The sequence below is a fragment of the Panthera onca genome, chromosome A2 (genome assembly GCF_046562875.1).
Source record: "Panthera onca isolate mPanOnc1 chromosome A2, mPanOnc1 haplotype 2, whole genome shotgun sequence".
Taxonomy (NCBI): Eukaryota; Metazoa; Chordata; class Mammalia; order Carnivora; family Felidae; genus Panthera; species Panthera onca.
This window is the reverse complement of record NC_138340.1, coordinates 57,471,109-57,486,028: the sequence shown is the minus strand read 5'-3', so window position 1 is coordinate 57,486,028 and position 14,920 is coordinate 57,471,109. Positions and strand designations below refer to the sequence as shown.

General features: G+C 60.9%; 1 protein-coding gene and 1 long non-coding RNA gene across 4 annotated transcripts; one reads left to right on the top strand and one right to left on the bottom strand.

Annotated features, from left to right (window-relative positions):
* Positions 1-45: 45 nt before the first annotated feature.
* On the bottom strand, positions 46-13,656 carry GATA2 (GATA binding protein 2). Of its 3 annotated transcripts, none has more exons than XM_060631912.3 (7): positions 13,014-13,656; positions 7,776-7,984; positions 6,821-7,097; positions 5,745-6,386; positions 3,850-3,995; positions 1,898-2,023; positions 46-1,398 (listed from the first exon to the last, which is right to left on the bottom strand). In XM_060631912.3, the coding sequence occupies exons 3-7, from the start codon at positions 7,047-7,049 to the stop codon at positions 1,099-1,101; spliced, it is 1,443 nt and encodes a 480-aa protein (XP_060487895.1). In that variant the 5' UTR covers positions 7,050-7,097; positions 7,776-7,984; positions 13,014-13,656; the 3' UTR covers positions 46-1,098. The 3 variants fall into 3 exon arrangements, with proteins under 3 accessions (XP_060487895.1, XP_060487896.1, XP_060487897.1); XM_060631913.3 differs by lacking the exon at positions 13,014-13,656 and adding an exon at positions 8,434-8,551; XM_060631914.3 differs by lacking the exon at positions 7,776-7,984.
* Positions 8,715-11,463, top strand: LOC132678922 (uncharacterized). The gene is made up of 2 exons (XR_013554086.2): positions 8,715-10,149; positions 11,026-11,463. It is a non-coding gene; the product is annotated as an uncharacterized LOC132678922 (long non-coding RNA).
* Positions 13,657-14,920: the final 1,264 nt, after the last annotated feature.

The window sequence follows — 14,920 nt, the reverse complement described above, 5'->3', positions numbered from 1 at the left end:
TGTGGGATCCAAGAACTTTTCCAAAAATAATTGCGAAGCTACAGCCTTGGTTTGTAGGTTTTATTCCTTTCCACAGCAAGGGCTTCCGTGGCAACGTACAATTGACTGGACCCAAAATGAGTTTAAAAATAAAACAACTAACTCCTCAGCGAGTTAAGCTTATGCAGTCTTTTGTATATATATATATTTTTTTTTTCTTTTGTCTCAGAGTGGGAGGGAAGGGGGTCGAGGGGTGAGCAGAAAAAGGATGTTATGTACAGGGGTCCACCTGGCAGAGGAGTCAGGCTGTGGCTCAGGCTCGTTAAGGGGACACGGGTCACACCAGCTTCGGCCTCAGAGCCAGGGGAGCAATCTGGGAGACATTTCCCCTCTCAAGAAAATGTTGTTTCCTTCCTGTGACCCAGCCCTGGCCTGGGAATCTGCGCAGGACCGCCCATGATTGTCTCTGCCCTCCAGGGCCGGGCCGCCAGGGCACACACCGCTCAGCCTCCCCGGGCCGGTGGTGGTCCGGCTATACTGGCTCAGCCCAACCTGAGCTCCAGCTGTTTCAGAGAGGGAAGCCAGAGGGGAAGGTGCGGGTCGAGGGCCCCACACACCTGCCCCCAGAGCCCTAGCAAGCAGGTGGGCCAAGCGGTACTTGACGCAAAAGACCCAGAGAACCTAGGGCTGCTCGGACCTCCAAGTCTCCCAGTCCTTGTTAGAAACAAGAGCAAAATAAATTACTTTTGCCTACTCCCTTCTCCTCCCCAAAACGGTCTTCTTCATTTGTCCCCTGCCTCCCTCCTTTTCTCTTCAAAAAGTTGTCCGTTCTGTTCTCCAAACAATCGTCCGTGATGGAAACCCCACCTGGGCAGGAAGCCGGGCCAAGGCCGCCCCCCAGCCTGGGTGAGGATCTTCACCGTGACCTCTGACGGCCGAGTGGAGCACCCACAGGAGAGGCAGCTTGGGGCTCCGACTGGGCTGGCGGGAGTGCCATCAGTCTTCAGGGAAGGGCAGGCAGCTAAGGGTTTGCCCCCCCCCCCCTGCCTAGGGGCGCCCAGCCTCGCACCGCGGGCCACCCTCCTCGGCATCCGTCCGTCCATTTGTGGGGGGCCGTCCCTAGCCCATGGCGGTCACCATGCTGGATGGGTGGGGGTGGCCAAAGGAGAGACTGGAGGAGGGGTGGATGGGCGTTGGGGTGGGCAAGATGTGTCCCGAGTGGCTGAAGGGTGGGAGGTGGCCCACGGGCGCCATGTGTCCAGCCAGGGCGGCGGCGCTGAAGGGGGAGGCCTTCTCCTGCATGCACTTGGACAGCTCCTCGAAGCACTCTGCACCTTTCTTGTTCTTCTTGGACTTGGTGGACATCTTCCGGTTCCTAGTCTGGATCCCTTCCTTCTTCATGGTCAGCGGCCTGTTCACCTGGGGGCAACCACAAAACTGTCAGGGGGGTCTAGTTCCCTTCCCAGAACAAGACCCCACCCCCCAGCTTCCACATGGCGCCAAAGGCGGGTCTGGGCTCGGGACCCCACTTGCAAACGCCCTCGGCCCGCCAGGGTCTTCCCATCAGCCTGCCGCCCTTTCAAGAAAGGTCTCTTTCACTGTGTGGGACCCGCAGGCCAGGCCGTTGAGCCCACTAAGTGCCAGCACTGCCCCCCATCGACACAACCGAACTCCACACCCACCTTTTGTTTTAAAAAGACACCACTTCCCCAGACCGCCGCTGTGGAGGCCACACTTGCAGCCAGCTTGCCCCCTCTTATGGGAAGCCCTTCTGGCACTTGGGGCTTGCCCGCCAGGGGAACAGCCGCCTCCCAAGCCAAGCCACGCTGGAGATTGTGGCTGGGGCCCCGCGCCTGGCAGCACAAAGAGCCGCGGTCCCCGGGGAGGGGCGGGGCGGGCCGGGGAGGGGCGGACTCACATTGTGCAGCTTGTAGTAGAGGCCACAGGCGTTGCAGACAGGGTCCCCGTTGGCGTTTCGGCGCCATAAGGTGGTGGTTGTCGTCTGACAATTTGCACAACAGGTGCCGGCTCTCCTGGCGGCCGACTGGGAGGGGAGGGTGGCGTCAGCAGGCTGGGCTCCCACGCCCCACCTCGACCTCCCTCCCCGACCCTCACCCCAACCCCCCATCCCTGCCAACTTAGCCCAGGAGCGGGAAATCTCACAGGGGAATCCAAGCATCTCAGAAGCCGTGGAATTTTAGAATTTGAGACCTAAGCCATCGCAGAACTCAGAATAAAGAACTCTCAGAAGCCTGATCTCAGAATCAACAGGGGCGCAAGAGCTGAAGAGAAAATCAGCCACCGCCCCCAACCCTTAAACTAACTCTATAAAAGGGGAAACTGAGGTCCTGAGAAGGGCTCTTTGGTTTAGAAGCCTGGCTCACATGTCCGCACGACTCTCCATGACCCACAGTCCTGGGTGTGACCTCGCCTGAGGCCAGGGCAGGGACGTCAAATGTTTAGGGAGTCTAGAGCGGCACCGTCCAATATGATCGCCACTAGCCAGGTGGGGCTGTTTAAATTCAACTGAACTACGATTTAATAAAATTAGAACTTCGTTCCTTCCTTTGCACAGCCACATTTCAAGGAATCCACCGCCCCAACCATAGTGGGCAGTGCAGATCCAGAACATTTCCATCACCGCAATGCTGGTCTGTCCCACACCCTGTACCCCAAACCAGAGTGCTCACTGCCCCGCAGCCCCTCAGGGAATGCAGGCCAGAGATGTCTGGGAATAAGTGCCTGGTTTCTGGAAAAGGGAAAAGTGAGAGAAAGTAAGAGAGTCTTCACCCAAGAAAGCAGATCTCCTCTTGTGGGCCCACCGGCCCAGCCCCACAGTGACAGAATGTGTCTGTCCCCCGCAACACTCCCCAGTGAACCGCAGGCAGCAGGGCTGGGGTTGGGGGAATGAGACCAGCAGAGGCCAGGAGGGCCCTAGGCCGGAGCTCCAACCTCCTCGACAGCAACAGCGGAGGGACCTGCTGGTCTGCTGCCTCAGAGGCGGGGAGGGTGAGGGTGAGTAAGCAGCCTGAAGCTGGAATTCTGACTCAGGGGCCAACACCGTATCCTCCACCCCTACCCCCACCCGGGGCCCTCACCCCGCCCGTGCTCAGGGTGGGGAAAAAAAAGGGGGCCCCCAAAGCGGCCAGCGATTTAAGCCTCATAAATCACTTCGCCCTGAAAAAAATATATTTATTATTCTTAGCTTTTTACGCATTATTTGCAGAGCGGAGGGTATTAGAAATTTCAAAACAGCCCAGCGAGAGGCAGGACTGAGCCGAGGAGAGGCTCTAAAACTCGCGGAGTCCGGAAACAGATACGCGAAGTTTCCTTATCTTCAGGCTGCAGATGTCCGGATAGGAAACTCCGGCAGGAGATCCGAAAGGGCATTTTTTTAAATCACTCAAATGAAAATACACAGTATAGGTGACTCCATGGAAAAATAATAAAGGGCAGGTTTTTTTGGTGGTTGGTGTGTGTGTTTTATTTAAATAAGCGTGAGGAGACTGTGTTCTGGGCTACAAGGAAAATTACTTCATGGCCCTATTTTTAAAGAGAGCTAAACAGAGGCCAGGGGACAGGAGTTGGGCCCTTGGACACTCAACTTTGGGGATCCCTGAGCTCAGTGGGGGGAGGGTACCTGGTGGGCTGCAGAGGGGGAAATCTGGCCTGAAAAAAAATCTGGCCTAAAAGAAGGGTGACCCCAAGCGATTTAAATGGTAAGAGGATTTCAAGAGGCAACGCAGCTGCATTTGAAGGGTTTGGTGGTGTTACTCTTATTTTTTAAATAAATTGTCGGCTCCAGTCCAGGTCAGCGTCAGGGTGCTGCCCACCGGCCCCCTCCCCAGCCACCTGCTGCCCCGTGCCTACCAGTCTCCGCTTAGGCTTGATGAGTGGCCGGTTCTGCCCATTCATCTTGTGGTAGAGCCCGCAGGCGTTGCACAGGTAGTGCCCAGTGCCGTCCCGCCGCCAGAGAGGGGTGGCTGTGGCCCCACAGTTGACGCATTCCCGGCCTTCTGAAGGGGGACAGGGAGAGACGCCGGCCCGCTTAACGGATAATGTCGAGGGGAGAGACGCAGGGGTGGGCCAGCGCCAATCAGGCAGCCGTCTGCCTCGGCCCGGATGCTTCAGGGGGTGACTTTTAGCTCCAACCCTGGGCAGGAAGAGGGACCCAGAGGAGGCTTCCCCGCCGAAGGAGATGAGTTCTGAAAGTAGCTTTAAGGCCAAGTCTCCCTCTTCAAAACCCTGGCTTGAAGGAAGGGAAACGGGGCTGGAGGGAGGAGTGGGGCCAGGGCCCCAGGGATTCTGGGCGCGACAATGAAAGGGTATTTACAGCAAACTTCGCCGACGGCAGGGCGGTGGCAGGAGTGGCCCAGCTCGACCCGGCTGGGCCTGGGAGGACTCTGCCTTGCTTTCTAGTTCTGCCTCTTCGGTCTGTCCCTTTCCCCAACTTCGTCCGCCACCTTCCGATTGATTCTCTGCCCCGCGTCCTCTGCCCTCAGCTCCTACCCTCTTTCTGTTCTCGGAGCAAGGGAATTTCCTTCTTTCTCCCCAGCTGCCCTCTCTTCCGCTGAGGCCCTAGAATTCAGTCCCGGACTCGGATACAAGGTGTTGCTCTTTAAAATAAAACACATCCCAAGCCCTTTCGTTTTGAAGTTAAGCAGACTAAGTGACCTTGGTCTTCTCTCGGTGGTGGTGTTTTTGGTTTTTGGTTTTTGTTGTTGTTTTAAAAGGCCATCTGGAATTCAAATACAACGTAAAACAAACTTGGGAGAAAGGGCTAATTTAAGGCAAGGTAGCTGGCCTGAGAACAGGGGCCCTGGGGTGGGGCTGAGGTGGGTGCCTGCGACGGTGGGGGCAATCAGGCAGGGTAGCTGGATGCCTTACATCGTGTTGCCCGGGAAAAATTTTTCCCCATTTAGTTTAAACTAAATTGTCGATATAGCTGGGCAAGGAAAGGTTCCTGGACTCAGGAGTAAAAGTTTTAAAAATCTTCTTCTTCCTTAGCTTAAAGGGATTGGAAGGGAGGCATTGACAGAGAAAGCCCGTGCTAGCTCCGGTTTCTGCTCTCCAGCCAGGTTCTCGGACGGAACCAGTGTGGCCCCAGCCGTCTTCTCCGGCAAAGGGGCAAAGCTACCTACAGCTTCGTCGCCTCACTCCAGCCTTCGGGGAGGGAGAGTGAAGGATGCGCCAGCGGGCAGGGAGCAGGAACGACTCCCGGGAATGCTGCTTTGGGGGAAATCTCCCAAGGAGATTGGGAAACATCGAAATCCCAAGATTTGGACTGCCTGACTTGGAGAACCAGATTCCTTAAGGGTCTGGAGCGTACCCACAGCACCCACAGCACGCACACACACAAAAACACGCACACACAGCCTCGTTGCTGTCGCTTGCTACTGCATGCCCTCACACAAGTCAAGAGGCTGCTCAAATTTTCACTTAAGATTCAGGGAAGGGAAGGGGGAATCCCCGGTCTGGGTTCAGTCTGGCAGTGGCCAACCTTGGAAGGAAGGGTGAGGAGGGGGAAGGGAAATGAACTTTGGGGGCGACCCTGGACAGTTAAGGAAAGGACAAAAGTTTTAGGGCTCCCTCTCCCCCATTCTGGGTTCTCAAACGTCTGTTAGGGTCTATTAGAGAGAGACTTCACCCATTCCCAGATCTGGAAGACTGGCACTGCCCCGCCTCCCATATCATAGCCCCCGACCCCCACACACAAAAGCACAGATCAACCCCACTCCCACTGGCTCCCTGGCACCTGTCTTTACCTGAACAGGAGCGTGCCTTGCTGCGCTGCTTAGGGGTGAAGCTGGAGGCAGGGCCACCCAGGAAGCCTCCGGGGTGGAAGAGTCCGCTGCTGTAGTCGTGAGCAGCGGCGGGCACATAGGAGGGGTAGGTGGGGATGGGGTGGTGTGTGGCAGGCTGGGTGCCCATGGCAGCCAGGCCTGGGCGCAGGGGACTGCCGCTTTCCATCTTCATGCTGTCGGTCAGTGACACCTGGTACTTGACCCCATCCTTGTCCTCCCCCCGGGCTGCATTGCCCCCTGCGGAAGAGGAGGCTGGGGAGGCAGCCCCGGTGGTGCTGGGGTCAGGGGACACTTCCTTGGGCGGAGTGGGTGGGAAGCCGAAGAGGTGGGAGCCAGAGTGGGCTGCAGTGGGAGTGAGGGAGGCCACAGAGCTCCCGCTCCCTCCCCCGCTCCCACCCCCTGCCCCTGGGTACACGGAGAGGGGGCCTCCGGGGCCTCCAGCAGCTGAAGGGTGCAGCGGCGTCTTGGAGAAGGGGCTCACGGTCCAGGGATTGTGGTGGTGCGCTGCAGCCGCGGAGAGGGCTGCTTTACCCCCATCGAGCCAGGGCAACCCCGGGCTGTGCAACAAGTGTGGGCGGCACATCTGGCCTCCGGTCAGGCGGGCTGCGGGAGGAGGGAGAGGGGTCAGGGTGCGCAGAGGCCGAGTCGCGCCATGACAGATACACGGGACCACAACTCACAAAACAGCTAGCAGTAACATTCTTCCCAAAGAAAACCAGAAACATAATACCTCAACCGGTAATAATCAAGAATGTCAGTCCGGAGCTGAAGGACAAGTGGCACCGGAGGAACCCCACCAGACCAGGGCCTCGAGGGAACCCGCACAGGCCAGCTGGGAATTGGGCAAACACCCTGCGGTGCCCAGACCCTCCTCAAGAGGCTGCTGCCCCCACCTTTCCCGCCCCAATTTTTCAGCTGCCTCGATTCCTGCGGAGCTCACATCCGGGAAGCAGGCCGCCGGGCCCTCCTCCCCTCCCGCGCCCGGCGCGCGGCGCACGGCTCCTGGGCTCCCAGTCACCCACTGGCCTTGGGCTCACCGTGCGCGGGGCTGTAGGAGACGCGCGCCCGCGCGTGGGCTGGGTTGGCGTAATAGGGGTTGCCCTGCGAGTCCAGGTGGTTGAAGAAGACGTCCACCTCGTCGGGAGGCAGCAACTGCGCGGGCTCCATGTAGTTGTGCGCCAGGCCCGGATGGTGCGAGTCAGGGTGCTGCGCGTTCAGCACGGCGGGGTGCGCCATCCAGCGCGGCTGCTCCGGCGCCACCTCCATGGCCGGTAGTGGAGGCTCGGGATCTGGGCCGAGGCGGTGGCGGCGTCCCTGCGCGACGGAAGGGGGCGTGAGGGGCGCCGCCACGGCCTGACACCCCCAAAGTCCCGCCACGCGGAGTCCCGCACGCCGCTGCGCCCCAGCAGAGCCCGGCCGAGGCACAGTCCCGGGTGGGAGGAAAGCTCAAAGCTCAAAACGAAAGGAAGGCGGAGATCGGTCAGCCGCTCACATTCACATGGTGACCCCCAGTCCCAGAGCCACACATCCGTGCACACCGGCTCACACACGGGCACAAGCCCCGACACCAGTGACCCCAACAAACACAAACAGAGTCTCACTTTAAATCGGACACTCACACTGACCCCCCCGCCCTCCTTCCCGGGACACAAACGCATAAACACAGACTGAAAGTTGAAGACAGGCGCCTGGGCACCCACTGGGCACATGATCTTAGCGACACGCACATACCTGCACTTGGCGCCGGATACACATACCAGGTTGACGACCCCCCCCCCAAAAAAAAAACCACACACACTAAGCCCCAGCGGCTGGGCGCCAGCCTCCCCCCACCCCCGCCCCAGCTCACTCCCAGGAGGCACAATCAAGACCTCTCACCAAGGCACACCAAAGCAGTCACCCGAAGCCTGGCCCCGGCCTTGACCCACCAAAAGGACCTCTCAGAGCTTGGCGCGCCCCAGGCCCCCCGCCACTCTCGCACCCCAAACTTACACACGCAACGCCGCAGGGAGGGGGGCCACGGCCTCGGGGACGGAGGTTCAGCACCGGCGGGAGCCCCGGGAGTGGCGGGCTCAGGAACCGCGCTTCAGGCGGCTGGGCTCACGGAGTAGGAGCGGGGGACAGCGCGCGCCTCGGCCTCAGGCCCGCCCGGCTCCGGCCCCTCGGCATCCTCCGGCCGCCCTGGCGCCAGCTCGCGACTCCTGCACAGACATGAAGCGGGGGCCGTGCACGCCTAAGAAGCCTGCGCCAGCCAATCAGCGCCGCGCGCCGCCCAGCCTCCGCCCCCCATTGGCTGCGCCCGCAACTCCCGGACCGCCGGACTCCCGGACTGACCCGCAGGCCTGCCCCCCTCCGCCGGCGGGCCCCCTCCCAGCGCCCTCCCGGCGGCCCCTGCTGCCAGTGCCCCCCGCCGGGACCCTCACCCCACTGGCTGACTGCTGCGCCCCCTCTTGCGGACGCTCCTGGATCCGCCTAACCCCAAGACGCTCTTCCCAGTTACTAACCAACTGGGGACCCCCTCCCCGGCAGCCTGGGTCCCGCACCCTCTGGGCGTCTGGGTGTCCTCTCCCCAGGACCCCCGCTCTTCCACTCCCTCAGATCCCACCTCCTTTACCACTGAACGTGGCCAGTTGGAGTCCCAACTACCTACCCAGGCTGTTCCCTCCCCCGACTCGGGCTATGGCTGAGCAGGGGGTTGGGAGGACAGCTTCGAGACAGCAGGAGCGGTGAAGGGCAGGAACTACGGGGCTCGAGTGGGCACCTGGGCCTCGGACAAGAGGCCGTTTAGGACTGTGCTTGACCGGGTGGAGGTGGCCTGGCTGGCGGCTCCAGAGAGGGGGAGGGGGCGTCCCCTTCCCGGGCGTGGCCTTCGCAGACCAACGGGCCGAACTGCCTGGGGCGAGGCCATGGAGACCCGGACTGGCGCCGGCGCCGGCTCGAAGGAGACGCCTCCGGGCAGGAGAAGGCATTTCTCCCTCCTGGGGGTCCCTAAGGCGGCCCCTGGGGAGAGGGAGGCGATAGACTGAGAGCTCTGTCCCCTAAGTCACCTGGAACTGCTCTCCACACACCTCCAATGCACAGATCCAGCTCTGTGGGTGGAGTGGGCTCCCGTGCACAAATCTCCTTGCTTTCTCCCATTGTACAGACATAGGAGACCGAGGCTCGAAGGGAGCCTATGGCCGACCGGGGGGGGGGGGGGGGGGGGAGGGTCGGAAACAAAGAACTTTGGGGAGACTGAGACAGGTGCGGGGGTAAGGGGGGAATAATCGTCGTCCTCCAGCCCCTCTCCCTTAGCTGGGTCTACGGCTCTCGTAGTGGGAGCCCAGAGGGATCCCAGGTGGGTCCGGGACAGGGGAGAGGGCGGGGGTCCGGGCCACCCCCGGGAGGGTGGGGGGAGGGGCGGCGGGATTGACAGTCGGTAATTGGGTAACTGGAGGCGGCTTCTCCGGCCGGGCGGCCCCGCCACCGCGACGCCGGGGCCCTGACGTCACCCGATTCGCCAGGAAATGAACTTTTTAATAATCCGAGGAGGGAGGAAAGCCCTTGGTCCCCTCGGCTCGGGGGGCTCCCGGCCAGGCCCAGCTCCGCGGGAGCGCCCGTCACCCTCTCCCAGACCAGCTCTGGGCAGCGCCGGGGGGCGCAGGCACAGGCTAGGGGCCTCCTCCTGCCTTTGCGTCTGGCTGTCCGTTGATCTGTCCGAGGCCCTGGCGGCAGGTAAAGACGCGGGGCTGGAAGCGCAGAGCCCCATTTGGCTGGGAACCAGCGCGTCTTGGGCGCTTGGGGACCCTCCTGCCCTGGCGGCCCGCTGCGCCTCCCGCTCCGCTCCACTCCGGGGCGCGCGGAGTCCGCCTGGTCTACTCGGAACTCCGCTCCGCATAAGAGGAGGCCGGCGCCAGCTGGGTAAAGCGCGCCGGGGCCGGGAGTGGGAGCGCGAGGCCGCGGGCGCCGGGCCTCTGCGGCCAGGCCGGGCAGGTGATTGGCCTCAGTGCCTTCCGGTTCGCGCTACCCGAAACGCGCGCGGTCTGGCCGGGACTCGCTGCCTCTCTGTTCGTCTGTCTCTCCTCCCTGCCTTTAGTTTATGATTCTTCATCAACGCGTAAAATGCAATCGTCGGAGCCTCGAGACTGTTTTGCGTCCCTGGAACCTAGCAGGAGCTTATCAAAGACACCGCCGCCCCGGGGACAATCCCTGGTGTCAGGCAAGACTGCCCGGCCAGCTCGAACCCCGGGACCCAGCTCAGGAGGCAGCCAGCCGCTTGCCAGACCCGGGGCCGCGAACGCCGGAGCCGAGCGGAAGATTTCCGTGGGTCTGCGATCCGCGCCTCGGCTCGCAGGGAGGTGGCTACTCTGGGCGCTCGGGAAAGCAGGTAATTCGCTTTATTTTCCCCAAAGGCGTGCTTCAAATTACCCCCGTTCGGGGTGGGTCTGCAGTTTAATCATTACGAACTCGGCTAAAAGCCCCTCCGAGGCAACCTGAAGCCCCTCTGGGGCAGCGTCTTGGGCCACCGCAGAAGTGGAGGTGACCAGCCTGGCCGGGCCCCCAGCCTGAACGGCAGCCCTGAGCTGCCCGCTGGCCTGGCGCAGAAGCGAGCGCTGGCGGGGATTTAATTACCCCGCTCGGCGGCTCAGAAAATCGCCGCGCAGAGGAGCTTAGCAGGGCAGTTAAGCAATGCTTGAGCAGGGGCCTCGGGAGATCCGCACGAGTCTCCCTTCCCGCAATCCCGGCCTAGAGGGGAGGAAAAAAAAGGGCGGGGGGGAGGGAGCCCTGCCAGGTCTCTTGAGGCCCCGAGGGTGCCTTCCTCCAAAAGGCAGGCAGGCAGGCAGCCGGCTTGGCGGAGGCCTCCACTATGGTTGGAGCTCCTGCGTTGGACGCGGGACTACTGCGTTCTCCCGCAGGAACGAACCCGCCTGGGAGAGAGAAGAGGGGCGCCAGGCAGGAGAAGGCCCAGCTGGTCAGTAAAACACACCTCCCCCATCATGAGTGTGTGTGTATGCCAGACAGACCAAGGGCCACTAGTCAGGCATCTTGCCCAGTAGGCAGCAAAGACCATCCTATCACTTGTACCCAAACAAACGTCCGGGGAGGCTCAGGGCAGCCCCCCCCCAATCAGCTTGGATTGTGGGGGGGCACCCTCACACATGAGGAAACAGATTTATTTCGGTTTATAGCCTGGGGCTTCAGGGTCTCCAGAACACCTTCAGAGGGACGTGACCCCTTTTCCATGTTTCTGTTGGTTTCCAAGGGTTGTTGCTAATGCGGGTGCTGCGTTTTGATCGCACTGACAAGCTGTCACTTTCCTTACATGAGAACAAGACTTCAGGAAGGACTGGCGATGGGCAGCAGAGAAACTGAATGTTCCAACAGCCTTTTTCAAGTAGCCTGAGATTCCCCGAGAAAGCATGGGTCCTAACGGCTCAAGATGCTTTCTCCGGGGAGCTGGAGGCTCAGGGATCTGAGGCCAGGTTCTAGTGGGCCTCACCCACCGGCCTCGGCTCTCAGCTGCCCCTGCCCGGTCTTCCCCTCCCCTCCGTGCCCTTTGTTTAAACTTCCCTCATCCAAGGTGGCCCCTCTGGGACCATAAGTTTGCCCTCTCTTTGTAACCTAATTCTTCTCGCCTTTTCCTATGGGCATCTAATTGGCCAGCGGTGGAGGGGAGATTCAAAGAAATCAGTTTGCTTAAGGACTGTCTTCCACAGGGATATTTAATTGGCAACCCAGCGACCTTCGAGCCCCACACTGGGGATGTGCCTTGAGGGGTACTGAGGAGGAAGAGGGGGCCTGCTTTAGCCAGAGGGGTTCAGAAGTTCCCATAGGGTAAGGCCTCAAATCTGCTCAGGCCTGCAGCCATCCCCCCCACCCAGGGGTTCTGCAATGGAGGGACCAGGACTCCAACAGCCCCTTCTGCTCGCTGGGGTTCATTTTCAGCTCCCCAAATGTGAAGGCTTCTTCTCCTCTGGCCTCCATGATGGCTTTCCCACCCTTTACGTCTTTAGGGCCGTTTCAAATCGTAAAACCCGGGCTGAGAAGTCTCAGCGCCCTGGGCTGAGGTGCCTGCGAGATCATGTATCTCCTTACCAGGTTCTAACCACCCACCTCCAAGCCGTACAGCCTCCCCCATAGGCCCTGCTGAGACCTGCAGACAATCGGTCAGCGTTTCTCCTTCCTTCAAGCACAGGCACGGTTTACTCAGACAGCCTGGCGGTCCTGCGGCCCGGCAGCATGACAACTGGTAAATCCGTTTCGTTAGACGCAATTTGTTTGCAATTTGTCGACCCGGCTGGGAAACTCTCTCCAGACGCCTGGGTAGCCGCAACGGCCCTACCTGCTTCTCAAATCCTGCCCACTCATAAACGAATCCCAGCTCTAGGTGCCTGTGTAGACCCGGAGCTCACCGCCAGATGTTCCCGATCCCCGGGAGACGTAGCTTTTTCCAAAACAACGAATTTCCTTCCGTGTTTTCCGGGAAAGGAGCGGCCGCCACTCCCGGGGGCCCTGAACGCCGGATCTTTCCCCTTGCGGTTGGGGCAACCTGGAGTTCAAGCCTGGCCGCCGCCGAAGGATTCTGAATGCCCGGCGTCCAGACAGACCCAGACCGCCGCCGTCTACGCCTCCCGGCGGCAGATCTCGGAGCCCGCGGCGGCCCCATTCTTATTGAAATCCCACTAAACAGATTCCGGCTCCGGCTTGGGGCAGGGGGGAGACTTCCAGACCCGGCGCTCTTCCCCACCCGCACCCCAGCCACACAGGATAAAGGGCCGCGGGGCGCAGCGCGCGGGGGCGCACGCAGGAGCGAGCCGGGTTAAGCCGCGCAAAGCCGGCGCACGGGACCAGCCGGCAGGTGCAGCCGCGGCTCGGCGGCCGGGCTTGGGCGCCTCCGCCGCCTTGGCCCGGAGGTGGGGGCGGCCGAGACAAAGACCCCAGCTCGGGGGCCGGGAGGTGGGGCGCTTTGCGAGGCATCGGGAATAACCGGGGCTCGCGGCCTATGTGTGGCTGCATCCGAGAAATGGGAAAACAAGAGGCCCGACGCGGGCCTACTGTCCTCGACTCCGCAAATACTCCCTCAGCATCAGGCCCCTATGACCTGGGGTTCGAGCCGCTGGTACGACCAGGGCGAACCCCGAAGGCCACAAGTCAGGGGCCACGGGCTAGGGGGACTGCGTTTGGGGGGCCGGGTGGTTCAAACTGGGGACTAGAAGGGCCCTGGGGCCAGGCGGAGGTGGGGGTACTTACCCAGCGAGGTGCGGCGGGCGGCGCCCCCGGGTGGACGGGGCCGGAGCGGAGCGGGGCGCACAGCGCGGTGCGTGGCTAGGTGGGCCCACAGGACCCCGGTGCGAGCTGTCGGCGTTCACCAGCAGGGCCCGGGTGGCGCGCCGAGTGGCCGCATGGTGCGCGGCGGGCCGCTTTTGTTCGCCTGGTGGCCGACGGGGGCCGGCTGGGGTGGGGGCGAAGGCAGCCTGGAGATAGAGACTTGAGCGGCGAGCCCGGGCGGCGCTGGCCTCGTTACCTCCCTCTCGCTCCCGCTGCCTCTCCCTCCCCTCCCCCGGCCGCAGCGGCCGCTGCTTTTTATTTCGACAGCACTTTGAGGGGGCGGGAGCGCCGCAGGGGGGCAGGAGGGTGCCCAGAGCTCTGCGCCCCGTTTCCCTGGTCCAGCCGCCGGGCGGCAGGCCGAGGGCCGGAAGGCACTCAAGGCGCAATACCTTACTCGCCCATACTCCAGACTACTCCCGCCCTCGCAGGGGCGCAGGAATGAGCACCTATTCTCTCAGGGGTGTAAACTCAGAAGGCCCGGGACGTCTCTTTTTCGAGACTCTCCCCGGGGACCCTCATGAGCCGTGGCCACAAGCGCTCACACACACACACACACACACACACACACATGTACACAGCCGCCTGCTCCTCCTTCTCCAATTCGCTTCCAGTAGTGCTCACACATGCACACTTCTGTGCACACGCGTTAGCACACACAGCTGTGGCTACGTGGAAATTCTCAGCCAGGAGATCTGGGTCACACTGACATGCACGCGGGCATACACACAAATGTAGCTTGACAATCTGGCACACACGCGTGCACACACACACACACACACACACACACACACACCTCCCTCACTTCCAGGCTGATTTTGGCTAAATGTAGACACATGGCCTTTCCCTTCCAAGCCACCTATACCCTCGCCCCAATTCCCAAACTCCCAAGGAGACCAGAGCATTTCAGGAGTGGAGTTTGAGGCGGCCCCCTGGCCCATCCCCAAGGAACCCTCTCAGGAAAGAGAGGGAGTAGAGGGCTTGTCCTCAGAAGGCTGGGCAGAGGAGCTGGGGTGTGGGAATCTTCACCCCAAGAATGCTAGGGGAATCTGGCCCTTGAACTTCCAAAGTCCCTACATCAAAATTCAACTCCACAGTGGGGGTCCTCCGCTCCCCACCCCCCCTGCCCCGTCCCATTCCAGCTGCCCTGGGGAGTGAAAGTGGCCTGGGGATCTTCGGCCCAGAGAGAAAGTGCTTTGCTTTGGAAGGACTGGGAAGTCCCTGGTCCTGGGAAAACTAGTGTGTGCCCGAGAGAAGTGTCCAGCCCCCCCATCTCTGTGGCCATCTGCTATCTGTGGGTCTTTCTTTGAAGCTGATAGACGTGTATGTGCTGTGTGCGCTCGGGAGAAGATCTATCCTGAGGGCCCCTGTGTGTCTGTGTGCATCTGTGAGCACGTGGGAAGTCTACAAAACTGAGTATATTAGCACGCCCATTTCTTCTTGCGGGTCCCTGGGAGTTTTATATCGAGAGTCTGTGTTCTGTGGGTCCCTGAGAGTTTGTGCTTCATTATGTGTGGCTGTTTCAGAGCATGACCCCAAAAGTGCCTGTGGGAGAGTGTGTCTGTGGAACTGGATGTGTGTCCCTGTGGCTGTGTATCTGTGAGATCATTGTGTTCGTGAATCATATGATGGGAAGTGGGTATTTCCAAGTGTTTATTTAGAAATTGGTGTGTGTCCCTATGTGGGTCGGTAGCAGTGTGTGTCTGGGTATCCTGTGTCTATGAATCGGAGCGTGTGTGCGTGTGTGTATGTTCTGTCCGTCTTTAACAGCACTGGGTATTGGGCGTGTAACGTTGTATCTTTGGACGGATGATAGGAGCGTGGACAGTGTA

What these genes read in the sequence shown, in the direction of transcription:
- GATA2 (XM_060631912.3), bottom strand. Translation starts at nt 7,049, where the DNA reads ATGGAGGTGGCGCCGGAGCAGCCGCGCTGGATGGCGCACCCCGCCGTG. An exon ending in CTCCTACAGCCCCGCGCACG is followed by an intron (nt 6,387 to 6,820) that starts GTGAGCCCAAGG and finishes CTCCTCCCGCAG; the next exon opens with CCCGCCTGACCGGAGGCCAG. An exon ending in TCAAGCCTAAGCGGAGACTG is followed by an intron (nt 2,024 to 3,849) that starts GTAGGCACGGGG and finishes CTCCCCTCCCAG; the next exon opens with TCGGCCGCCAGGAGAGCCGG.